Below are 26,740 nucleotides of genomic sequence, written 5' to 3' on the forward strand. Positions count from 1 at the left end.
TCAAAGAGGAAATGAAAAAATACCTAGAGACAAATGACAATGAAAACACGATGACCCGAAACCTATAGGATGCAGCAAAAGTAGATCTAAGAGGGAAGTTTATAGCAATACAATCCTGCCTCAAGAAACAAGAAACATCTCAAATAAACAACCTAGCCTTATACCTAAAGCAATTAGAGAAAGTAAAACAAAAAACCCCCAAAGTTAGCAGAAGGAAAGAAATCATAAATATCAGAGCAGAAACAAATGAAAAAGAAATGAAGGAAACAGTAGCAAAGATCAGTAAAACTAAAAGCTGATTCTTTGAGAAGATAAACAAAATTGATAAACCATTAGCCAGACTGATCAAGAAAAACAGGGAGAAGACCCAAATCAATAGAATTAGAAATGAAAAAGGAGAAATAACAGCTTACACTGCAGAAATACAAAGCATCCTAAGAGGCTACTACAAGCAACTATATGCCAATAAAATGGACAACCTGGAAGAAATGGACAAATTCTTAGAAAACCACAACCTTCCAAGACTGAACGAGGAAGAAATAGAAAATGTAAACAGACCAATCACAAGCACTGAAATTGAAACTGTGATTAAAAATCTTCCAACAAACGAAAACCCAGGACCAAATGGCTTCACAGGCAAATTCTATCAGACATTTAGAGAAGAGCTAACACCTGTCCTTCTCAAACTCTTCCAAAATATGACAGAGGGAGGAACACTCCCAAACTCATTCTACGAGGCCACCATCACCCTGATACCAAAACCAGGCAAAGATGTCACAAAGAAAGAAAACTTCAGGCCAATATCACTGATGAACATAGATGCAAAAACATCCTGAACAAAATACTAGCAAACAGCATCCAACAGCATATTAAAAGGATCATACACCATGATCAAGTGTGGTTTATCCCAGGGATGCAAGGATTCTTCAATATACACAAATCAATCAATGTGATATACCATATTAACAAACTGAAGGATAAAAACCATATGATCACCTCAGTAGATGCTGAAAAAGCTTTCGACAAAATTCAACACCCATTTATGATAAAACCCTCCAGAAAGTAGGCATACAGGGAACTTACCTCAACATTATTAAGGCTATATATGACAAACCCACAGCCAACATCGTTCTCAATGGTGAAAAACTGAAACCATTTCCACTAAGATCAGGAACAAGACAAGGTTGCCCACACTCACCACTATTATTCAGCATAGTTTTGGAAGCTTTAGCCACAGCCCTCAGAGAAGAAAAAGAAATAAAAGGAATCCAAATCAGAAAAGAAAAAGTAAAGCTGTCACTTTCTGCAGATAACATGATACTATACGTAAAGAATCCTTAAGATTCTACCAGAAAACTGCTAGACCAAATCAATGAATTTGGTAGAGTAGCAGGATACAAAATTAAGGCACAGAAAACTCTTGCATTCCTATACACTCATGATGAAAAGTCTAAAAGAGAAATTAAGGAAACACTCCCATTTACCATTGCAACAAAAAGAATAAAATACCTAGAAATAAACCTACCTAAGGAGACAAAAGCCCTGTACTCAGGAAACTGTAAGACATGGATGAAAGAAATTAAATATGCAAATAGATGGAGAGATATACCGTGTTCTTGGATTGGAAGAATCAATATTGTGAAAATGACAATACTACTCAAAGCAATCTACACATTCAACGCAATCCCTATCAAACTACCAATGGCATTTTTCACAGAACTAGAACAAAAAATTTCACAGTTTGTATGGAAACACAAAAGATCCCGAATAGCCAAAGCAATCTGGAGAACGAAAAACATAGCTGGAGGAATCAGGCTCCCTGACTTCAGACTATACTACAAAGCTACAGTAACCAAGACAATATTGTACTGGCACAAAAACAGAAATATGAATCAATGGAACAGGATAGAAAGCCCAAAGATAAACCCATGCACATATGGCCACCTTCTTTTTTTTTAATATTTTAATTTTATTTATCTTTTTATACAGCAGGTTCTTATTAGTTATCCATATTATACATAGTAGTGTATATATATCAGTCCCAATCTCCCAATTCATCACACCACAACCCCCAGCCCCCGCCTCTTTCCCCACTTGGTGTCCATACGTTTTTTCTCTACTTCTCTGTCTCAATTTCTGCTCTAGAAACTGGTTCATCTGTACCATTTTTTAGGTTCCACATATATGCGTTAATATACGATATTTGTTTTTCTCTTTCTGACTTCACTCTTTATGACAGTCTCTAGATGCATCCACGTCTCTACAAATGACCCAATTTCATTCCTTTTTATGGCTGAGTAATAGTCCATGGTATATATGTACCACATCATCTTTATCCATTCATCTGTCAATGGGCATTTAGGTTGCTTCCATGACCTGGCTATTGTAAATAGTGCTGCAATGAACATTGGTGTGCATGTGTCTTTTTGAATTATGGTTTTCTCTGGGTATATGCCCAGTAGTGGGATTGCTGGGTCATATGATAATTCTATTTTTAGTTCTTTAAGGAACCTCCATACTGTTCTCCATAGTGGCTGTGTCAATTTACTTTCCCAACAACAGTACAAGAGCGTTCCCTTTTCTCCACAACCTCTGCAGCATTTGTTGTTTGTAGATTTTCTGATGATGCCCATTCTAACTTGTGTGAGGTGATACCTCATTGTAGTTTTGATTTGCATTTCTCTAGTAATTAGTGATGTTGAGCAGCTTTTCATGTGCTTCTTGGCCATCTGTATGTCTTCTTTGGAGAAATGTCTGCCCATTTTTGGATTGGGTGTTGTTGTTTTTTTTAATATTGAGCTGCATGAGCTGTTTATATATTTTGGAGATTAATTCTTTGCCCATTTATTTGTTTGCAAATATTTTCTCCCATTCTGAGGGTTGTCTTATCGTCTTGTTTGTAGTTTCCTTTGCTTTGCAAAAGCTTTTAAGGTTCATTAGGTCCTATTTGTTTACTTTTGTTTTTATTTCCATTACTCTAGGAGGTGGATCAAAAAAGATCTTGCTGTGATTTATGTCAAAGAGTGTTCTTCCTCTGTTTTCCTCTAAGAGTTTTATAGTGTCTGGTGTTACATTTAGATCTCTAATCCATTTTGAGTTTATTTTTGTGTATGGTGTTAGGGAGTGTTCTAATTTTATTCTTTTACATGTAGCTGTCCAGTTTTCCCAGCACCAATTATTGAAGAGACTCTCTTTTCTCCATTGTATATCCTTACCTCCTTTGTCATAGATTAGTTGACCATAGGTGCATGAGTTTATCTCTGGGCTTTCTATCCTGTTCCATTGATCTATATTTCTGTTTTTGTGCCAGTACAATATTGTCTTGATTACTGTAGCTTTGTAGTATAGTCTGAAGTCAGGGAGTCTGATTCTTCCAGCTCTGTTTTTTCCCCTGAAGACTGCTTTGGCTATTCGGGGTCTTTTCTGTCTCCATAAAAATTTTAAGATTTTTTTTTTCTAGTTCTGTAAGCAATGCCACTGGTAATTTGATAGGGATTGCATTGCATCTGTAGATTGTTTTGGGTAGTGTAGTGATTTTCACGGTATTGATTCTTCCAATCCAAGAACATGGTATATCTCTCCATTTGTTTGTATCATCTTTAATTTCTTTCATCAGTGTCTTATAATTTTCTGCATACAGGTCTTTTGTCTTCCTCGGTAGGTTTATTCCTAGGTATTTTATTCTTTTTGTTGCTGTGGTAAATGGGAGTGTTTCCTTAATTTCTCTGTCACATTTTTCATCATTAGTGTTTAGGAATGCAAGAGATTTCTGTGCATTAATTTTGTATCCTGCAACTTTACCAAATTCATTGATTAGCTCTAGTAGTGTTCTGCTGGCATCTTTAGGATTCTCTATGTATAGTATCATGTCATCTGCAGACAGTGACAGTTTTACTTCTTTTCTGATTTGTATTCCTTTTCTTTCTTTTTCTTCTCTGATTGCCGTGGCTAGGACTTCCAAAGCTATGCTGAATAATAGTGGTGACAGTGGACATCCTTGTCTTGTTCCTGATCTTGAAAGAAATGCTTTCAGTTTTTCACCATTGAGAATGATGTTTGCTGTGAGTTTGTCATATATGGCCTTTATTATGTTGAGGTAGGTTCCCTCTATGCCCACTTTCTGGAGAGTTTTATCATAAATGAATGTTGAATTTTGTCAAAAGCTTTTTCTGCATCTATTGAGATGATCATACGGTTTTACTTCTTCAGTTTGTTAATATGGTGTATCACATTGATTGATTTGTGTATATTGAAGAATCCTTGCATCCCTGGGATAAATCCCACTTGATCATGGGGTATGATCCTTTTAATGTGTTGTTGAATTCTGTTTGCTAGTATTTTGTTGAGGATTTTTGCATCTATATTCATCAGTGATATTGGTCTGTAATTTTCTTTCTTTGTGACATCTTTGTCTGATTTTGCTATCAGAGTGATGGTGGCCTCATAGAATGGGTTTAGGGTTTCCTTCCTCTGCAGTTTTTTGGAAGAGTTTTAGAAGGGTGGATGTTAGCTCTTCTCTAAATGTTTGGTAGAATTCAGCTGTGAAGCCATCTGGTCCTGAACTTTTGTTTGTTGGAAGATTTTTAATCACAGTTTCAATTTCATTACTTGTGATTGGTCTGTTCATATTTTCTATTTCTTCTTGGTTCAATCTTGGAAGGTTATACCTTTCTAAGAATTTGTCCATTTCTTCCAAGTTGTCCATTTTATTGGCATAGAGTTGCTTGTAGTAGCCTCTTAGGATGCTTTGTATTTCTACGGTGTCTGTTGTAACTTCTCCTTTTTCATTTCTAATTATATTGATTTGAGTCCTCTCCCTCTTTTTCTTGATGAGTGTGGCTAATGGTTTATCAATTTTGTTTATCTTTTCAAAGAACCAGCTTTTAGTTTTATTGATCTTTGCTATTCTTTCCTTCATTTCTTTTTCATTTGTTTCTGCTCTGATCTTTATGATTTCTTTCTGTCTGCTAACTTTGGGTTTTCTTTGTTCTTCTTTCTCTAGTTACTTTAGGTGTAAGTTTAGATCGTTCATTTGAGATATTTCTTGTTTCTTGACGTAGGCTTATATTGCTGTAAACTTCCCTCTTAGAACTACTTTTGCTGCATCCCGTAGGTTTTGGATCATCGTGTTTTCATTGTCATTTGTCTCTAGGTATTTTTTGATTTCCTCTTTGATTTCTTTCGTGATCTCTTGGTTATTTAGTAACGTATTGTTTAGCCTCCATGTGTTTGTGTTTTTTACGTTTTTTTCCCCTGTAATTGATTTGTTATCTCATAGCATTGTGGTCAGAAAAGATGCTTGATATGATTTCAATTTTCTTAAATTTACTGAGGCTTGATTTGTGACCCAAGAGGTGATCTATTCTGGAGAATGTTCCATGCACACTTGAGAAGAAAGTGTAATCTGTTGTTTTTGGATGGAATCTCCTATAAGTATCAACTAAATCTCTCTGGTCTGTTGTGTCATTTAAAGCTTGTGTTTCCTTATTAATTTTCTGTTTGGATGATCTGTCCATTGGTGTAAGTGAGGCGTTAAAAAAGTCCCTCACTATTATTGTGTTACTGTCAATTTCCTCTTTTATAGCTGTTAGCAGTTGCCTTATGTATTGAGGTGCTCCTTTGTTGGGTGCCTATATATTTATAATTGTTATATCTTTTTCTTGGATTGATCCCTTGACCGTTATGTAGTGTCTTTCCTTGTCTCTTGTAACATTCTTTATTTTAAAGTCTATTTTATCTGATACAAGTATTGCAACTCCAGCTGTCTTTTGATTTTCATTTGCATGGAATATCTTTTTCCATCCCCTCACTTTCAGTCTGTATGTGTCCCTAGGTCTGAAGTGGGTCTCTTGTAGACAGCATATAGATGGGTCTTGTTTTTTGAGGGTTTTTTTTTTCTTTTGCTGTATGTGGGCCTCTCACCACCGTGGCCTCTCCCATCGCGGAGCACAGGCTCCGGACGCGCAGGCCCAGCGGCCATGGCTCATGGGCCCAGCCGCTCCGTGGCACGTGGGATCCTCCCGGACCGGGGCACGAACTCGCGTCCCCTGCATCGGCAGGCGGACTCCCAACCACTGCGCCACCAGGGAAGCCCAGGTCTTGTTTTTGTATCCATTCAACAAGCCTGTGTCTTTTGGTTGGAACATTTAATCCATTCATGTTTAAGGTAATTATCGATATGTATGTTCCTATTACCATTTTCTTAATTGTTTTGGGTTAGTTTTTGTAGCTCCTTTTCTTGTCTTGTGTTTCCCACTTAGAGAAGTTCTTTCAGCATTTGCTCTAGAGCTGGTTTGGTGGTGCTGAATTCTCTTAGCCTTTGCTTGTCTGTAAAGCTTTTCATTTCTCCATCGAATCTGAATGAGATCCTTGCTGGGTAGAGTAATCTTGGTTGTAGGTTCTTCTCTTTCATCACTTAAGTATATCTTGCCACTCCCTTCTGGCTTGTAGAGTTTCTGCTGGGAAATCATCTGTTAACCTCATGGGAGTTCCCTTGTATATTATATTTCATTTTTCCCTTGCTGCTTTCAATAATTTTTCTTTGTCTTTAAGTTTTGCCAATTTGATTGCTATGCGTCTCGGCGTGTTTCTCCTTGGGTTTATCCTGTATGGGACTGTGCGCTTTCTGGACTTGGGTGGCTCTTTCCTTTCTCATGTTAGGGAAGTTTTCGACTATAATATCTTCAAATATTTTCTCGCGTCCTTTCTCTCTTTCTTCTCCTTCTGGACCCCTGTAATGTGAATGTTGTTGTGTTTAACGTTGTCCCAGAGGTGTCTTAGGCTGTCATCATTTCTTTTCATTCTTTTTTCTTTATTCTTTCCCGCAGCAGTGAATTCTACCATTCTGTCTTCCAGGTCACTTATCCGTTCTTCTGCCTCAGTTATTCTGATATTGATTCCTTCTAGTGTATTTTTCATTTCACTTATTGTACTGTTCATCTCTGTTTGTTCTTTAATTCTTCTAGGTCTTTGTTAAACATTTCTTGCATCTTCTCGATCTTTGCCTCCATTCTTTTTCCGAGGTCCTGGATCATCTTAAGTGTCATTATTCTGAATTGTTTTTCTGGAGGGTTGCCTATCTCCACTTCATTTAGTTGTTTTTCTGGGGCTTTATCTTGTTCCTTCATCTGGTACATAGCCCTCTGCCTTTTCATCTTGTCTTTCTTTGAATGTGGTTTTTGTTCCACAGGCTGGATTGTAGTTCATCCTGCTTCTGCTGTCTTCCCTCTGGTGGATGAGGCTATCTAAGAGGCTTGTGCAAGTTTCCTGATGGGAGGGACTGGTGGTGGGTAGAGCTGACTGTTGCTCTGGTGGGTAGAGCTGGGTAAAACTTTAATCATCTTGACTGCTGATGGGTGGGGCTGGGTTCCCTCCCTGTTGGTTGTTTGGCCTGCTGCGACCCAACACTGGAGCCTACCAGGGTTCTTTGGTGGGACTAATGGCGGACTCTGGGAAGGCTCACACCAAGGAGTACTTCCCAGAGCTTCTGCTGCCAGTGTCCTTGTCCTCACGGTGAGACACAGCCACCCCCCGCTTCTGAAGGAGATCCTCCAACACTAGTAGGTAGTTCTGGTTCAGTCTCCTATGGGGTCACTGATCCTTCCCCTGTGTCCTGATTCCCACAGTACTTTGTGTGTGCCCTCCTAGAGTCTAGTCTCTGTTTCTCCCAGTCCTGTCGAAGTCCTGCTGTCAAATCCCGCTAGCCTTCAAAGTCTGATTCTCTAGGAAGTCCTCCTCCCGTTGCCAGACCCCCAGGTTGGGAAGCCTGACGTGGGGCTCAGAACCTTCACTGCAGTGGGTGGACTTCTGTGGTATAAGTGTTCTCCAGTTTGTGAGTCACCCATGCAGCAGTTCTGGGATTTGATTTTATTGTGATTGCGCCCTTCCTACCGTCTCATTGTGGCTTCTCCTTTGTCTTTGGATGTGGGGTATCTTTTTTGGTGAGTTCCAGTGTCTTCCTGTCGATGATTGCTCAGAAGTTAGTTGTGATTCCAGTGCTCTCACAAGAGGAAGTAAGAGCACGTCCTTCTACTCTGCCATCTTGAACCAATCTCATGGTCACCTTATTTTTGATGAAGGATCAAGAATATACAATGGAGAAAAGACAGCCCCTTCAATAAGTGGTGCTGGGAAAACTGGACAGCTACATGTAAAAGAATGAAATTAGAACACTCCCTAACACAAAATAAACTCAAAAATACACAAAAATATTTTTTGTGTATTTAAAATACACAAAAATAAACTCAAAATGGATTAAAGACCTAATGTAAGGGCGGACACTATAAAACTCCTAGAGGAAAACATAGGCAGAACACTCTATGACATAAATCACAGCAAGATCCTTTTTGACCCACCTCCTAGAGAAATGGAAATAAAAACAAAAATAAACAAATGGGACCTAATGAAACTTAAAAGCTTTTTCTCAGCAAAGGAAACCATAAACAAGACGAAAAGCAACCCTCAGAATGGGATAAAATATTTGCAAACGAAGCAACTGACAAAGGATTAATCTCCAAAATTTACAAGCAGGTCATGCAGCTCAATATCAAAAAAACAAACAACCCAATTCAAAAATGGGCAGAAGACCTAAATAGACATTTCTCTAAAGAAGATATACAGATTGCCAACAAACACATGAAAGAGTGCTCTACATCACTAATCATTAGAGAAATGCAAATCAAAACTACAGTGAAGTATCACCTCACACCAGTCAGAATGGCCATCATCAAAAAATCTACAAACAATGCTGGAGAGGGTGTGGAGAAAAGGGGACCCTCTTGCACTGTTGTTGGGAATGTAAATTGATACATCCACTATGGAGAACAGTATGGAGGTTCCTTAAAAAACTAAAAATAGAACTACCATATGACCCAGCAATCCCACTACTGGGCATATACCCTGAGAAAACCAAAATTCAAAAAGACTCATGTACCAAAATGTTCATTGCAGCTCTATTTACAATAGCCCAGAGATGGAAACAACCTAAGTGCCCATCATCGGATGAATGGATAAAGAAGATGTGGCACATATATACAATGGAATATTACTCAGCCATAAAAAGAAACAAAATTGAGCTATTTGTAATGAGGTGGATAGACCTAGAGTCTGTCATACAGAGTGAAGTAAGTCAGAAAGAAAAAGACAAATACCGTATGCTAACACATATATATGGAATTTAAGAACAAAAAATGTCATGAAGAACCTAGGGGTAAGACAGGAATAAAGACACAGACCTACTGGAGAACGGACTTGAGGATATGGGGAGGGGGAAGGGTGAGCTGTGACAGGGCGAGAGAGAGGCATGGACATATATACACTAACAAACGTAAGGTAGATAGCTAGTGGGAAGCAGCCGCATGGCACAGGGATATCGACTCGGTGCTTTGTGACCACCTGGAGGGGTGGGATAGGGAGGGTGGGAGGGAGGGAGACTCGCAAGAGGGAAGAGATATGGGAACATATGTGTATGTATAACTGATTCACTTTGTTATAAAGCAGAAACTAACACACCATTGTAAAGCAATTATACCCCAATAAAGATGTTAAAAAAAAAAAAAACAACTAAAAACAGAACTACCGTATGACCCAGCAATCCCACTACTGGGCATATATGCAGAGAAAACCATAATTCAAAAAGAGTCATGTAGCACAATGTTCATTGCATCTCTGTTTACATTAGCCAGGAGATGGAAGCAACCTAAGTGTCCATCGACAGATGAATGGATAAAGAAGAAGTGGCACATATATACAATGGAATATTAGCCATAAAAAGAAACAAAATTGAGTTATTTGTAGTGAGGTAGATGGACCTAGAGTCTGTCATACACAGTGAAGTAAGTCAGAAAGAAAAATACCGTATGCTAACACATTTATATGGCATCTAAGAAAAAAAGGTTCTGAAGAACCTAAGGGCAGGACAGGAATAAAGACGCAGACATAGAGAATGGACTGGAGCACACGGGGAGGGGGAAGGGTAAGCTGGGACGAAGTGAGAAAGTGGCATGGATTTACATATACTACCAAATATAAAATAGATAGCTAGTGGGAAGCAGCCGCATGGCATAGGGAGATCACCTCGGTGCTTTGTGACCACCTAGAGGGATGGGATAAGGAGGGTAGGAGGGAGACGCAAGAGGGAGGAGATATGGTGATATGTGAATATGTATAGCTGATTCACTTTGTTATAAAGCAGAAACTGACACACCATTGTAAAGCAATTATACTCCAATGAAGATGTTTAAAAAAAAAGTCCATAGTTTTTCTATATTGTGCTGGCCAAAATACATAGGGTTTTTTTGTGGTACGCGGGCCTCTCACTGTTGTGGCCTCTCCTGTTGTGGAGCACAGGCTCCAGACGCGCAGGCTCAGCGGCCATGGCTCACGGGCCCAGCCGCTCCACGGCATGTGCGATCTTCCCAGACCGGGGCACGAACCCATGTCCCCTGCATCGGCAGGTGGAGTCTCAACCACTGCGCCACCAGGGAAGCCCCAAAATACATTGGTTTTAAGGTAGTTCGTTGTAAATACAACCAACCTATTGTCAGTTTCCATTTTTGTTAATAGTTTTGCAAAATTTTCTTAAACGTCTGTGAGATTTCTGAAAACCAAAGTGTAATTTGCAGAGTGAGAGAAAATGTTTTCCTATATAGGTAGTGGAATTTGATGACAGAGGTCAATTTTAAAACTATTTATTTGGTGTGACTATCGTGCAGATGCCATTTCTCTACAGGGAAAGACTAAAATATAGCTTGTTGTTTGATTTGTGCTGCAGGGTAGATTAATTAAAATTATATTTTGTCACCTACAAGTTCTATGTTGTGACAGCATCAGACTCTAAAACTATATATTTTATTTAAAAGGCCAGCATTAACAAAAGATGGTTTATAACTCCTGAAAATAGTTTTCTAGCAATTTATATATAAGTAAATATACAATTTAAATGAAGGATTTCTGCTCTGTTATTTGGGGAACAAATGGAAAATGGTTCCTAGTTCATTTTCTTTAGTTAAGTGTTTTCTGCTTTGCTGGATTCAGTTACCTATGGCTTATTCTTTGTCTTTCCTCTGATATTATAAAATAATTTGAAGTGGTCTTTACTTTGTGTCCCTCTGAGACTGCCTATTTCATCATAAATTGTTTGCTTCTTTCATCTAGGCTTTTTTTTTTTAATGTTAAAAATTTAGTTAGTGTTCTTTTAGAAAAATATTCTCAGGATAACTTTATGGTTCCCCAATAGGTTACTTTCAGTTGACTATCTTGGAGTCTGATCTTGTTTGAATATTTATCTAGCAACCAGTGCCAGGTTCTTTCTTCCTTCTTCTCCACACTAATAAGATTTCGGTGGGAATTAAGCCTGCTTCCTTTTCCAGAAAAACTTAGCAACCTGTGTAGTGATATTTTATTTTGACTTCTTCACCTTGTTTTTTTTAAAGAATACCATTTGACACTTACTTGCCTTCGTGAAATGATGCTATGTTTCATGCATTTATTTCCCAGTTTTAATATCTTAAATTTATCTACCTTAATGAGGCATCTTTGATGGGTGCCCCTGAATAGTTTAGTGCCCAAATACTAAAAAATTATACCTTGTAGATTTGGTCATTTGGGTTAGGCATAATGAAAGCTGTACAACAAAACAATACTAACTCACTTTCAATTGTTGACATGAGGATAGATACAGAGTAAATCCATAAGAAAGTGTGATATATTGAAAAGGTTTATAATGAGAACACTTGGCTCTGCGTTCTATTTCTACCACTTATTATTTGTGTGACCTTTATGAAGTTTTCCCAATTTCTTAAAACCTCACTTTCTCCCTTAGTTATTAAAAAAAAAGTATATGTATAATTTTCATGTTATTATAGCAATTAATATATAACTTTCAGTGTCGTTGTAAGAGTTAACTGAGTTAATTTTAAGGAAGTGCTTTGTAAATCATACAGCATAGAACTGTTTCCTATAATGTACAGAAACTATTTTTAAGTACCATTGACCTTTGAACAACACAGGTTTGAATTGCATGGGTTCCCTTTTATGCATGTTTTGTTCACTAAGTACCTACTACAGTGCTACACGATTCTCAGTTAGTTGAATTAATGGATGCAGATACGTGGATATGGAGGAACCTTGGATGTGGAGAGCCAACGATAAGTTACATGTGAACTTTCTACTGCATAGAGGGTCTGCACCTCTACCCCCCACATCTGTTGTTCAAAGGCCAACTGTAATTCTCTCTTATTCCAAAAAGTTTGACTATATTTTGGCCACTTTCCCTCCAATTTACCGTTCAACTTATTCTTCAGGCATTTCTTAACCTGTGCTTAAACTAAGGAGAGCTTAAGCTCTAGGGGTGCTTCTTTTCTTCTTTTTCATCTATTCCATACTTCTTCCTTACCTAAATTCTGCCTCTTCTATTTAGAGATTCAGGAATAAAGAGTTTGTTAGAGGAAAGGGATCAAGAAATGATGTACTGTTGGCTGTTAGGGAAATCTGATATTTATTTTACACTGTCACGTATTTAGTAAAGAACAGAGAAGTGGGCTTAGTGATCAGTTTCTTTCCCCCTTTGAGCATCACTGTGTGTAAACGTTGATTTTTTTCTTTTTTTTAATTCCATCTTCTAGTTACAACAGTTGGAGCTCGCGCAGATACAGCATAGAGATGCTAATCTCACAGCTCTTGCAGCTATTGGACCAAGGAAGAAGAGACCACTAGAATCCGGGTCTGGAAGTGAGGTATTGAAATAACGTTTGTTTATTTTATTTTTCATGTCAAAAAAGCAAGCCTAAAGGAAGCAAAGAATGCAAATTTACTCTGCCTTGCACACTGTTGCTGTCAAATACTTGTTAAAACTCTCCTTTGCCTCTTTTATAAAAATCTTAATTTTTGCTTGTTTTTTTTTTTTGGTTTTTTTTTTTTTGTGGTACGTGGGCCTCTCACTGTTGTGGCCTCTCCAGTTGCGGAGCACAGGCTCCGGACGCGCAGGTTCAGCGGCTATGGCTCACGGGTCCAGCCGCTCCGCGGCATGTGGGATCTTCCCGGACCGGGGCACAAACCCATGTGCCCTGTATCGGCAGGTGGACTCTCAACCACTGCGCCACCAGGGAAGCCCAATTTTTGCTTGTTTTTAAAAATATATATCACATTGAACTTTACTCCTACTAATTACTTATTTTATACTTTTTCCTATCCCCCATCTCTAGTTATACTGAATCTCACTATCGCAGTTTCTTCTGTACACTCTTTCAGGCAGTTTTATGTAATTTTCTCCCCGCTGTGTATCTAAATCCAGCTCATCTGTTAAAATCAAGTCTGCCCTCTCATTTCTATCATGAACCTTGACTCTGCATACCCACACTGACTTCTCCTTTTCTCAGCACATAATGTGTTTGCACGGCATTAATCATTCTCTGCTCCTCGCGTGCGTGTTTTCTCTTCTGTGAGATTATGAATTTCTTGAGCAAGACTATAATCCTTTTCCTTTGTATCTCCCACAGGACCGGGCACATACATATTCAATAAATATCATTAATGTTTGATTAACACCAAGGAAGGATCTTACTTACATCTTTAGAGCAATTATTTGCTGTAGTGATAGATTTTCAGATCGGTTATCAGGGCTGAGATACAGGTTCGATAAGAGCCCTGAGCTAGGTCAGCAGTAAAGGAACCACGGCTCGTCTGTTCTGCTCTGTAAAACTTAAATGTGCTTTGAGACAAGCTCCTCCCAGTGCTGACCCTAAACACTGATGTTTCCTAAATGAATGACAATCATCTCAATAGAAGAAGGATTTTAAAAGTCTAGTTCTTTTTATTAATAAAAGTGTAATGAATGCAATATGTTCACATGCAAAAAAAATTCATAGTATAAAAATGTTTGAAAAAAATAAATGTTTCCTCCTCACAGATTTCTAGTCCCCCATCTCCTGCCCAGCCAGATGTAACCACCATTAAGATTCTCACATATCCTTCTAGAATTCGTTGTGAATATGGGCATGTATCTCATGTGCCTTCACAAATCCACATTTGATTTTGTTTTTACTAAATGCAGTCAAACTGTGTCTATTGTTCTGCTCTTGATACTTTTCCCCTTTTCCGTAATATCTCTCATATAATTTATCTCCTTACTTTTTAAAGGTATATGGCATTACTGTGTTTAGATAAATAATGTATTCAACCAGTTCTCTAATGGAAATGTAGGTTGTTTCCGGGTCTTTGCTTTTATTGCCTCAGAGAACATCCTTGTACTTACCTTGTTGTGTGCTTGTCCAACGTAACTATAGACTAAATACCTAGAAATGGAATACCTGGGTTAAAGGGTGTGCATTAATAGGAAAACCTTTTTGGAAAAATTCAAACATACTCAAAGCTAGAGTAGTATGAATCCCCTACACACCTACCATCCTGCTGCAACTACTATCAGTTTATGCCTAATTTTGTTTTATTTATATCTACACCAACCTTCTCAGGTAAGTTTTTCACTCCTCAGGTTATTTTAAAGTCAGTCCTAGACTTAATATCATTTTACCCATAAATATTATTTGTTGCTTTTCATTTTTGATAAATATTTTAAAATTACCTCCTGAATGAGTTGTATCAGGCTTTATATCCATTAGTGCCTGTTTTCTCACACTCTCATTTAACACTGGGGATTCTCTTTGCCATCTGATGGTTGAAAATGCAATTTTTAATAGTGTTTAAATTATGAATGAAATTGAGCAATTTTTTCATGTGTATATTGGCATTTCAATTTACCTTTTCCCCACTGAGTTATATTTTTTAATAGATTAAGAAAATGGAACACTCCACACCTCCCTCCACTTTCCTTTCAGTTTGTCTCGGCTTTATTCACCTAAAAGTTTATATTTTCTTAAATTAAAAAAAAAAAAATCAGTCTTCTGCTTTTGTCCTCCTGGGGTTCTATTGTGTTTGGAAAGCCCTTTCTTAATAATTAGACTTATGTGTTAGTATTTTATCATTTCAGCTTTTAAGTATAAATCTTTGGTTCACTCAGAATTTGTTTTGAATAAGAGTTGAGATCTGGATTTACCTTTACTCCCTCACGTCCCCCTCATTCTCCCCCAGGCTAGCAGATTGTCCCAACACTGTTTACTCAATGATTCTTTCCCCACTGATTTGAAATGCCACCTTTATCACAAACAATTTTGTGTCAAATACAAATTTCCATATGTATTTGAGACTGTTTCTGTATACTCTGACCCAGTGCTAGCTAATAGAACTTTCTGTGATGAGAATGTGCTGTCTGTGCTGTCCTCAGCAACTACATATGGCTGTTGAGCAGTTGAGCTGTGGCTAGTGTGATTGAGGAAATAGTTTTAATTTTTTTAATTAATGTAAATTTTAATAGTCACATGTGACTAGCAACTACCATATAAGTGCAGCAGGACCAGTCTAGTGATGTATATCTGTTTATGGCTATTTATGTATTAGTACCAAATCTTTCTTTTTAACCATCTTAACCATTTTTAAGTGTACAGTTCAGTAGTGTTGAGCATATTCACATTGTTATGCACCACATCTCCAGAACTTTTTCATCTTGCAAAATTGAAACTCTATACCCATTAAACAACTCCCCATCTTCCCTTTTCCCAGCCCCTGGTAACCACCATTCTACTTTGATTCTATGAATTTGACTACTTAGATAGCTCATGTAAATGGAATCATTTAGTATTTGTCTTTTTGTGACCGCAAGTTTCCAAATCTTAGTATATTTTAAAATATGGTAACACTAGTCCAGTAGAGTTTTTTATGTTCCTACTTCTCTAGCACAGGACAACCCACTGCCCATTATTTTTGGTCTATTTGTATGTAAATGTGTAAATATTTTATTAAAAGTGGGCATGCTATTTCATCATTAAGCGTATTCCTATAAATATGGCCTAGTTAGCATAGTTTTTTCTTTTTGGCAAGAACAGTTACTTGTAATCTTTTTTCATCCACATAAAGTTATTCTTTATAATATTATAATTCCTTTGAGAAAGAGCTACAGGGATGTCTGAGTTCCTGCCCTACTTTTTGATAATGGTAGCTTTATACAACAAATTCTGTTAAATGTTTGCTTCGTGGGGAAGCATCATAGCATCATAAGTACATAATAGTTTGGACTCAGTCAAATCTGGGTTTGGTTCTTGACCATTAAGTTTTGTAACCTTTGACAAGTTCTTTAAACCTCTTACCTCAATTATCCCCATCTGGAATATGGGTGTAATACCCGCCTTACAATGTTTTAAGGATTGGATTATGTAAAGTGCTTAATTAGTTCCTGGCCTCAAGTACAGGCCTAATAAATTGTCATCTTTGTCATCATAGTAATAGTACCATTATTTTAGCTTTTAATAGAATTTTATAAGTAGTATTAATGATCCATAGTGAATTTGAACTGTTAATCATTAATCTCTTCAAAGCTTCATTTTTATGTCTCATTTGAGTTCGCCACAAATCTCAGAAACATTAAATGTTCCCTGGTTTCTAATAATCAGAGATTTTAAAGAATTTTTCATCGATTGTATGTTTGAATCTGAGGAAGTCCATAGGTTACAGGGGGGAAAATGAAATGTACTGTTGATGTTCAAAACAGTGATTAAAAAATATCAGTTTATATGATTTATCTATTAGCTTTAAAATATAAGCTTATTTAATTTTTAAATTTCAAAACAGATGTGTTCTAACTTGGCTATAAATATACTGAAGTGTGTGTTTGCTTGGTGCTTCTTCAGTTTTGAGGACTTAGGCCTGTATGTTTTCCCCTTTATTCCTGGACTTTAAACTTTGATCGTTGTCAGACTTTTACTGAATTATAACAGCGAGTACTTTTAAGTAATGCCAACCTGAATTGAAAATATCCATTTCTTTAATGAGTTGGTGACATTTTAGTACAATCCTTATTTTGAAATTAGCTGAAAACTATTTTTTTGTTGATTTTTATTCATGGTGTTTTAACTTCAAAGGTAATTTTCTTTGAAAAATGGGAAACTAGAGAGAACCCTGCTGTATGCTCTTTCAGTGTCTACATATACTGCTGATTGATTTGCCCCTCCAATCACTTAAATTGCATGAATCAGGATTGTTAAAAACCCTTTAACGATTCAGGTTTTTTGTTCTCTCACAAATAACACAAAATTGATGTATGAAACCATTTAGATTTTTAACATTCTATACCTTGAAGACTGAGGGTCTACTTTTTGTCTGCCTCTTTCTTTATAGATGGAAACCTGAAATCTTACCTGTTTGATTTGAATTTACTAGAATAAGCATATAATCCCAGAGGGGAGTGAGGTAGAGTCTTGCTCTTTGAAGAGTAAACTCCTTAGTTCAAATGCAGGTTTTTAGTACTGAAGGGAAGAGGTTTCAGTTTGGAAAATTGCATAAAACGGTGATTTTAAAAAATGTAAAATTCAGAGAATTAAACTTAGAACGTTCAGCATTCATAGATTATAATTTTTGTTGATAATAAATCAACAATAATAAATTTGGAGAAATTCGTTTTAGACCTTCTTCCTTTAGTATATTTTTCTATTATGTAAAACAAAGCAAAACTGGCTCTTATCCTTTAAAAAATCTTTCTAGTTGTACAATTTATACATTAAACTATTCTCTGTGTAGATTTACATTGATATTCTCAGAAGTCTTGGTAGAGTTGAATAGCATCAGCTCCTGTCTCCTCGTGTTAACCTGGCAAAAAGCAACAAGTACCAATTATCATTTAGAACCAAATTATTTGTTTCATAAGCCTGTTGGCTCTGGGCGGGGGGGGGGGGACTTAAAATTTACTACTTTGGAGTATTTAATTTGTCCTTAATTTACTGCTGTGTGTTGAAGTTATATATAAGAATATATGCATATGAAATTAGTTCTTAAATTAACATAGGCTGTACAGATACCTATGCAGTAATCTAGAACCTACTTAAAGATTTAGAGTGTTTCCATGTGTATGTCATGTATGTATACGCTGAGGTGATGTGTTTGGGGTTCTTTGGAATGTTAAGGCATTAATAACTTTACTTCCTGCATTGATTTTAGGTCCTTGGATTATAAAGGCTCTATCTTTTCTCTATTAGCAATACTTTCAAATAGTTCACCTAACTTAATGAGCCAACCATCATAACAATATTTCTTTATTTTATTGAAAATAAAGATAGGTTTTATTTTAACCTTATAACATATTGGCTTGAAAATGCTGATATTTCTTTTAAAAGTAAGTGGTTACAGTGCCAGATCAACTACATGATGCTTATAGTATTGATATACCTGGTATGTGTTGCTTAAAATAGTGTTCATTTGCTAACTGAAACAAAGACATTATTACTATATAGGTAAGTGTATGTCCTTTCTATCTAGAAGCAGGTTAAAGTACTACCCTGTAAAACTGTAAGAATTTTAGAGGAAGATAATGAGGAGAAGGGGCTTTTTTGAAACGTTTCTTAGCAATAAATAGAAAATTTGGTTGAATCAGAATTGCTTTCAGACAAACATATTTTTTTTCCACAGCTGAATTCTAATTCAGAGATAAATGTTAGATATTGATAACAGTTTTGCTATATCTCCCTACAATTAAAGGTGCATTCCTAAAATTCATTTCTTCTTTATTGTACTTTTTAAATTTGTATACCTTGAAAACAAGGCATTTCAGTTAGGCATACTTGTAAATATTTTTAAAACAAGCATTCTTTAAATATTATTAGCCAAGCAAATATTATTTGGATAGAACCTATAAAATGATTCTACTGCAGAGCCCTAAGTCTATATTCTTAACCATTTATGTTTAGTGGTCTCACTATAACATTAATAATAGAAATTATCACATTGCAGTATTTTATGAGTAGGCTTAAGAAGGTGAGAAAGGACCATTTTAGAATACTGTGTTGAATTCCATTGGCAAGAATATTTCATGCTACAGCTTACAGATGAGTGATTTCTGAGAAAGTTTCATTAATTTTTACATGTATTTAGAGATGAACTTTTGAAAAAATCCTGTATCTCAAATAGTATTCCACAGCAGTTTGCTATAGATATTATTAGAACTTCTCTGTATAGAACTTGAGGGTCTTGTGATATATCTATTGTAGCAACTTACCTTTCCCTTTAGCTCCAATTTGATGTTTAAAGTATTAGAGTACTTTGATTTTGGGGGGACAAGGTAGGGAGAGGGAAGGCAGTTTTCAGAAGACTGTGGGCAAACTGCAATAAAAAAATCAGGATAAAGAAATAAATGATGTTGCTATAAAGGAAACAATAGAGCTTTAAGAATCTTTCCATATGTTTTCTTTGTTATTTTAACCTGTGTGTAGGTGCCCTAAAACAGAACGTCTCTACTCTGCTAGATGCCTAGTCCTCTGAAGGGCAAAGTACACCATTAGGGCCTAACCTGTTTTAGGTTAAAGATATCTCAGGGTTTGAAAATTCATTTATGTGAATTTTTTGGTACCTAGTATACAAGTTTGAAAATCAGGTGGGAAATAAAGGGTTTTTTTAGAAACTAAACTGAAATTGTTTGAAGAAAAATCACAAGTTACTATGAAGCAGTGTAAAAAGTAATAAAACGCATTGTGTTTTGAAAAAAATTTTTTTCTTGAGCTGTTTTAATTTTCTTCTTAAGAAAAAGGAAAATAATTGTAGTTACTTCATAGACAGCCAGAAATCACCTGAGCATTCTACTAATTTGAATATATCTGAGAAAAAATTTATCAGAGTCATAGTAGCACAAACATTTGCCTGTCCTCATGATTTAATACTATATCCTCAGTGTCTTAGGGTGTCTTTGAGCGTTCAGGAAAAGAATTGCTTACTGGAGTCCAAGAACTATCTCTGAGATGCTGAAGAAGTCTGTGTGGTGGGTAGCCATTTTTTTCCCTCCATGCTAATCCTAACAACAGTATTCTCTGTCCCTCTCTCATTATTTCTGTTCTTTGGTGGTGCGCCCCTTCAAGGAAGTGGAAGTTAGCGAGTTAAGTGCCAGGTAATGATGTACCTGTTTTTTAAAACAAGCACTCAGCATTAGCTTCCTGCTCATAGACAAAAATGAAGTCTGGGGAAGATGGGATGTCCTGGAAAGGCAGTGATGGTACCAGAGAGTGTTCTGTCCAAGAACGGATGGAACTTTGCTGGTTTGTGTGCGTCTGTATCAGATAAGAGGAAATATCAGGAGGCACAGTTAAGATGGATTCCATTGCTTTGTCTTCTTCAGAGGAAGATGATTAGGGAATTTCTGGACTTAATTATTTCCCCAATTATTACCTTTCCAAGAATCTTCAACATGGAGCAGGCTAGGGCTTCCAAAGCACTAGACGTGTGATGGTCTCAAACACAGACTCCCCCACACGTTTCTTTGTACCTGCCAGAAAATATTATTTTGTTCTTATTTCTTGACTTTTCTTCTCTCTTCCCACCCACCTTTATATAAGGATAGTTGTATAGAATTATTAAAATCAAAGCTCTTTGGAATATAATATTTAGAATAGATTTCAGTGATAACTTTCTTCCATTGTTTAAACTAGTATGAATTTACCTAGGTATGGTAAGATCCTTTCCAATGCTTGCAAGTTTCTTATGAAGTCTAAATTTCTCTGAAATGAAGAAGACTCAGTTTCTAGAAGAGTACTATCAGAAGGTAGATTATACATTCAACAAATGATTATTGATTTTGGGGGGAAGAAAAATGTCTGTTATACTTTTAAGATAGTACTGCTTAAAGCAAGGGGAATAGAGTAGATAGCTTTTTATTTGGGAGAGAAGAGTGTTTGTTAACTGATCATGTTGAAAATGTCAAAATAGTATAAAAGAGTATTACAAACAGCTCTTAAGTTTCTTGGCTTACCCTTTCCAAAATTATCCATGCATGTATTAGGTTAAACCATATGAACTTGCCGTTTTCATAGGTGAAAAACTATCAAGTATTGGCAATTTTATATAGTTCTACCTAATATAATCAAATATATATATATATTTACAATTGCATATATAATAATAGTTTACTTTTAGCAAGCACTTAGAATGTATTATCTTGGTTAGTCCTTGTAACTCCTTTGTAAAATCATACTATTATTTTCCCTAAATGAAAAAGTTGAGGTATAGGGAAGATTACTTTTCCAGAGTTCCACAGTTAGTAAGTGGAGAAGCCCAGATACACATCCAGAGAATTTGATGTTTGTCTGTGCTCTTAATTACTATAATGGGATCATCCTAAAAGTACTGTTTTACAATTTGTGAAGCACTGCATCTTGGACATTTTTCCATACTGGTACATACTTTTGTGCCGTAATTCTATGATCCACTGATAGACATTTAGAATATTTTCATTGGTTTGTTATAAACAGTTAACATCCTCTATCTTCATGCACCCATTTATTTTGCCAAATTGATTTCTAGAAATGGAACTTCTGGGTCAAAGGGTATGCACATCTTAAATTTTAATAGATATTTCCATAATACTTTCCAAAAACTTTGTGCCAGTTTCCACCACTGTGTGAATGCCTATTTTCCCATTCCCTTTTAGCAACAGATGTGATCAGTCATTTCAAAATATTTTAGTCACTACAATTTTTCCTTTATTGTATCTCTACCATTTCTATGTGTCCTCTTCAAAGGTTGAGGTTCTATTTCTGTATGGAAACATGGTGTCGAAGTGTGAAAAACCTCTAAAATACCTTATGAGGGAGATACTTGGGTTTTTTAATTTTTATTTAAGCATTAAAATTATTTATGGACATTTTCTTTCATAACTTAGAAATGTGTGTATTTTGAAATAGAGAACTGAGTTGAATTCTTATGGGTATTTGAATGATTGATCTTACATAGATGTCATTTTGTTTACCGTATTTACTAGTTTTCATATTTGAGGATCTGAGTAGATTATAATTGAAATATTAAGCCTGAAATGATTTGAGGAAACACAGCAGCTTAAAATCTACTAGGAGACAAACAGAATTAGAGATTTCAGATTACAGATTTGTTGTCATCTAACACCTTCTATAAATATCATATAGATTCATTAGAATTTAGAGCATTATTACTCTAGATAAAGAAGCAGCTTTTTTATGTTTTGAGATATATTTTTCACATTTTATTTTGCTCACACTTCCATAAACAAATATGCCTCTTTTTTGTAAATGACTTAAACATAAATCTGAATTTTAGATGGATCTTTAAAATTTTCCAGAGATTTAAAGTCTGACACCTTGTCAACTATCTTCAGGGACCCCCTGTGAAATAAGTTGAATTGCACATTATGGGTTTATCTTCCCTCCTTCCCAAATCCCCCTTAAATGTTAGTAAAGGAGTGAAAATGACATAAATACACAAGAATAAAGAAGAGAGGAGAAATCAGCAATAAAATTATTTGGTAGTTTAAATGACAGTAAATTTCTCTCTGAAATATTCTGAAATAAAATGTTCAGATTTTCAACTAATGTTACCAGTGAAAATCAGGTTTACATGGAAAACAATGTATCTGCCTTAAGCATTGCAACAGTACCTATTTAGAGTATGTTGTTGAATTCCTATTTATGCATTTTTTCCTAAGAATTGTGGAGAGTATTGAAAAGAATAAATATAAGTTGTTTTTGAAATGTTTATTTGAACTTGTTTGTTTGACTTACCAGACTGTGCCATTATTTGGATTTTTGTTGAGATAAAATTCACATACCACACCTCATCATTTTAAAGCGTGCAAGTCAGTACAGTTGGCCCTCCATATCTGCTGGATTCCACATCCATGGATTCAACCAACCATGGATTGAAAATATTTGGGGTAAAAAATTCCAGAAAGTTCCAAAAAACAAAACTTGAATTTGCTAAGTGCTGGCAACTATTTACATAGCATTTACATTGTATTAGGTATTATAAGTAATCTAGTGGTGATTTAAAGTATGCAGGAGGTTGTGTGGAGGTTATATGCAAATGCTATGCCACTGTATATAAGGGACTTAAGCATCCACAGGTTCTGGTATCCATGGGAGGTCCTGGAACCAATATACCTAGGGACAACTGTATATTCACATAGCTGTGCAACCATCTGTCTCTATGGATTTACTTGTTCTAGGCATTCATATAAAAGGAATTATACAATATTTGGCCTTTTGTATCTAATTTCTTTGACTTAGCATAATGTTTTCAAGATCCATCCATATTGTAGCATGTATCAGTACTTCATTCCTATATATGGTTGAATAATATTCCATAAGTTGTTTTCTTTTCTTTTAACTATAATTGTACATTTGTCTATGTTTACCTGTCGATTTTTGCTTCTTTTATTTGATGGTCTTACTAAGTGCAAACACATTATGTCTTTTTGATGAATTGCTCCCTTTTGTCATTGTGAAATTGTTCTCATTTCTAATATTCCTTGTCTTAAAGTTTACTTTGATATTATTATAACTACACCAGCACTTCTTATGCTTAGTATTAGCATGATTTATCATTTCTCCATTCTTTTACTTCCAGCCTATCTGTGTCTTTATTTAAAGCTGGTTTCTTATGAGTAGCATGTAATTGAGCTTTGGATTTGTATCCAGTCTGAAAATTTATTTGGACTGTTTAGTCCATTTACATTTGATGCAATTATTACTATGATTAGATTTGAGTTTACCATCTTGCTATTTTCTGTTTGTCCCTCTGTTTTTTTGTTTCTCCTTTGTTGTCATCTTTTGAGTTAACCAAGTAGTGTTTTAGTATACCATTCTATATCCTCTTTTGGCTTTTTAACTATACGTCTTTTTTTTTTTTAATGGTTGCTTTACAGATCTGTTTAAAGGTACAATATGTATCCTTAACTAATTATACTCAATCTTGAATTAATGCCACTTCATATATCATGTAAAAACCTTTTAACTATATAATTCCATTATACAAATTCCTCCCATCCTTTGTGCTATTGTTGTCACCTATTTTACTTATGCATATGTTTTAACCTCCATAGTACACTGTACTATATCACTTGGTCATATATCTCTTAAAGAACTTATGAAAATAAAAACAGCTTTTTAATGTTTACCATTTCTAGTGCTCTTTCATTTTTCCTGTAAATTCATATTTCTTTCTAGTATCATTTTCCATCTGTCTATATGCAATTCATCAACTCCAGAATTACCAGAGTTTTAATTAAATAAACCTAAAGCTACTATTAATACATTTAAATATATTGGTAAATCTACCTTTAGTTGTGAGGCACAGCAATCCTTACTGATGTTGTAGTTTTTTTTAACATTTACAATCCTTCAAGGATAAAATTAAAGTTGGCTCTGAAAGAAAAATCTTTAACTGGCAGTCCTTTAAAGAAGTTAGCATAAAATAATAGATAAAACTTAGTTCTGAACATAGGTTACTTGAGTTTTCAAAGGACTTTGTGTCTTAATTAAAGGTAAAGAAAATTACGAGAGTATAAAGAGGAAAGTCCTGCTGACACAGGCTTTTCAACTTGCAGTAAGTTACTGCTTTTCAGAATTGACATTTATTTGGTTATTTGCTGTTCTTGTGTGTTGTGTTACTTGGTGGGTTGAAGCACTTACCCACTGTTTGGAGAAAGTGGCAGAAAATAGCCTTTTGAGCAAATCCCATCTGGTGGCAGCTTGGTGGGGATGAGTAATGCTGAGGAACAAGTCATCAAAGGATATTACCTTTCAGCTTTTCTCCCAAATTTATTTGGCTTAAAGCTAAGAATGACAGCAGGATCTTGATTTAAAATGTCCAAAGCCCATAATATGGCTCATTTTCACTATTTGGTCATTCATATAACTGATGATATTGGGTGACACTTGATGCATAATTGTACTACAAACGTTGATTGGATACCAGCTAAGTGCCATATATATAAAATATTCACAGGTACAAAATCCTTCCTTTCCAGTGAGTGAGAAAGAGGTTGTTGCATTGCACTGAATACATGTGACGGTAAAGTAGAGAGTACAGCTAAAATACACAGGAGTTGGACCTAATCTAGACCTGGGGTGAGTCTGTGTTTGTAGCATTGGGGAAACAGGTTACCTGAGTTGAGTCTTAAAGGACTTAGTCGAGTGATGTGATGTAAGGATAGGACAGAGAGATTGGAGAAGGAGTTCCAGGAGGAGAGAATTAACTGTCTGGAACAAAGAGGAAAAAACATTCTGTGGCATGATCAGTAGTTTGAGATAGGAAGAAAGGAATGAGAGATGAGAATGTGGGGAGAAGCTTTGGTATGCTCATGGTTGACTGTATTTGTCATGCTTAAATACTTGGACTTGGTCCTAGAGGTGGTTTTTAGCCACTGGAGCATTTTAAACAGGAAAACGGTATTATCAGATTACTTATTTTAGAAAGATCATACTCACAGCAGTGTGAAGAATATTAATACTGGAAATAGTTTCTTAGAAGGTTGATGAAGTCATCTTAGGCAGAAGATAATGGAAGTGAAAATGTAGAAGGATGTAGATGATTTGGAAACTATTAAAGAGGTTAGAACTGATAAGAAGTGATAGATGGGATTAGAAGAAGAAAGGGTTGAGGATGACACCCAGTTTTCTGGATTAGGCATTGGAGGTGAATGGTATTACCATTCCTTTAAATGAGAAAGAGAAGAGGAGAAAGGCAGGAGTAATGATTTGAAACATGTTGAATTTAGGATACATACTTTATTAGGAAATTGAACAATGAGTCCTAGAATTTAAGAAAGTGTTCTTTTGGAGATAAAGACACGAGTGGTCATTAGCATAGGACAACCAGTATTGTCTTCACAACTCTCATAATCACACAACTAGAATTAGAACTCAAAGCCCACGATTATACATCATATCAGTCTATTTAGACATATTACTTCTATAAAGACTGTTGAAAAACGGATACTTAGAGGTGACAAAATTCTAGGGTGGAAGTTAATATGCAAGGTTGTCTGTATTCTGAAATAACTCAAAGGAATGAAAAGAAGGTGATAGAGGTGAGGGATGTGTTACTTCATAAATTCTGCTTGTTGACCAGCAGAGGGCAGGCAGTCTCACAGCTCAGTATTTTCTGCTCTGTGCTGCCCTTGAGGCCTAGAAGCTCAGGTCTTTCAAACATAGATTTTCAGTGATCTTATTACATTATTACACTAAGGCCAGGCATCCAGGACACTTTTATTTATCTTTGCTACCAAGACTTAGAAGATGTTTGATTTTTGTTCTGGAGCCAGATTTTCTTTCCACCCCCTGTGCCCTATGTCTAGTTCTTATTTTTGCTTAAAGTTTGAGACTTGAGTCATCCCTTAAGAGCTGCCATGGTGACATGGGGTTAGAATAAATCAAGTAGAGAGTCTGAGAAATATAAAGGATCTTTGCCTTTTAGAGGTTAAAATGCCCAACTCTTGTTCCTGGTCGACTGTTAAGATTCAGGGACACGTTTGTGTTTTCTTGGTCTTATGATTCAGGGACTAGAATGGAAGGAATGGACATCAGCTCCTGCAGACAGTACTGGTAAGTGTGGTTGGTCCTCCACTGTTTGATCTGAGGAGCTTGTGAAAACCTTCCTGTCCCAGAATACATCCCTCATCCATTTGCCATGTGTCTGTAATGCCCATTAGTTTACTTTTTAGCTTTAAACATTCAAAGCTCAACTAAAATTTAAAAATTTCTCTAGGAGGGACAAGGTTAGTGTGGCAGGACAAATTATTTAAATTAGCTATGACTTATGAGAATAGGGCATTTAAACTAGGGGATGGAAAAAAAGATCTGGAACTAGGATTATACTGTTTCCTGTTTATAAACCTTCAATGCCTCCC

At 36.0% G+C, this 26,740-nt stretch overlaps 1 protein-coding gene across 3 annotated transcripts in view; it reads left to right on the forward strand.

Moving 5' to 3' along the window:
• The window catches only part of TAF4B (TATA-box binding protein associated factor 4b), a gene marked incomplete at its 5' end in the record, with an annotated part of 112,974 nt that overhangs the window by 80,228 nt on the left and 6,006 nt on the right, over positions 1-26,740 (forward strand). For all 3 annotated transcript variants that reach the window (XM_082667817.1, XM_082667816.1, XM_082667818.1), the window contains one exon: positions 12,624-12,734. In XM_082667817.1, the coding sequence (XP_082523943.1) occupies positions 12,624-12,734 (111 nt within the window). The remainder of the gene's footprint in view (positions 1-12,623; positions 12,735-26,740) is intronic.

Source organism: Grampus griseus, assembly GCF_964374135.1.
Source record: "Grampus griseus genome assembly, chromosome: 12".
Taxonomy (NCBI): domain Eukaryota; kingdom Metazoa; phylum Chordata; class Mammalia; order Artiodactyla; family Delphinidae; genus Grampus; species Grampus griseus.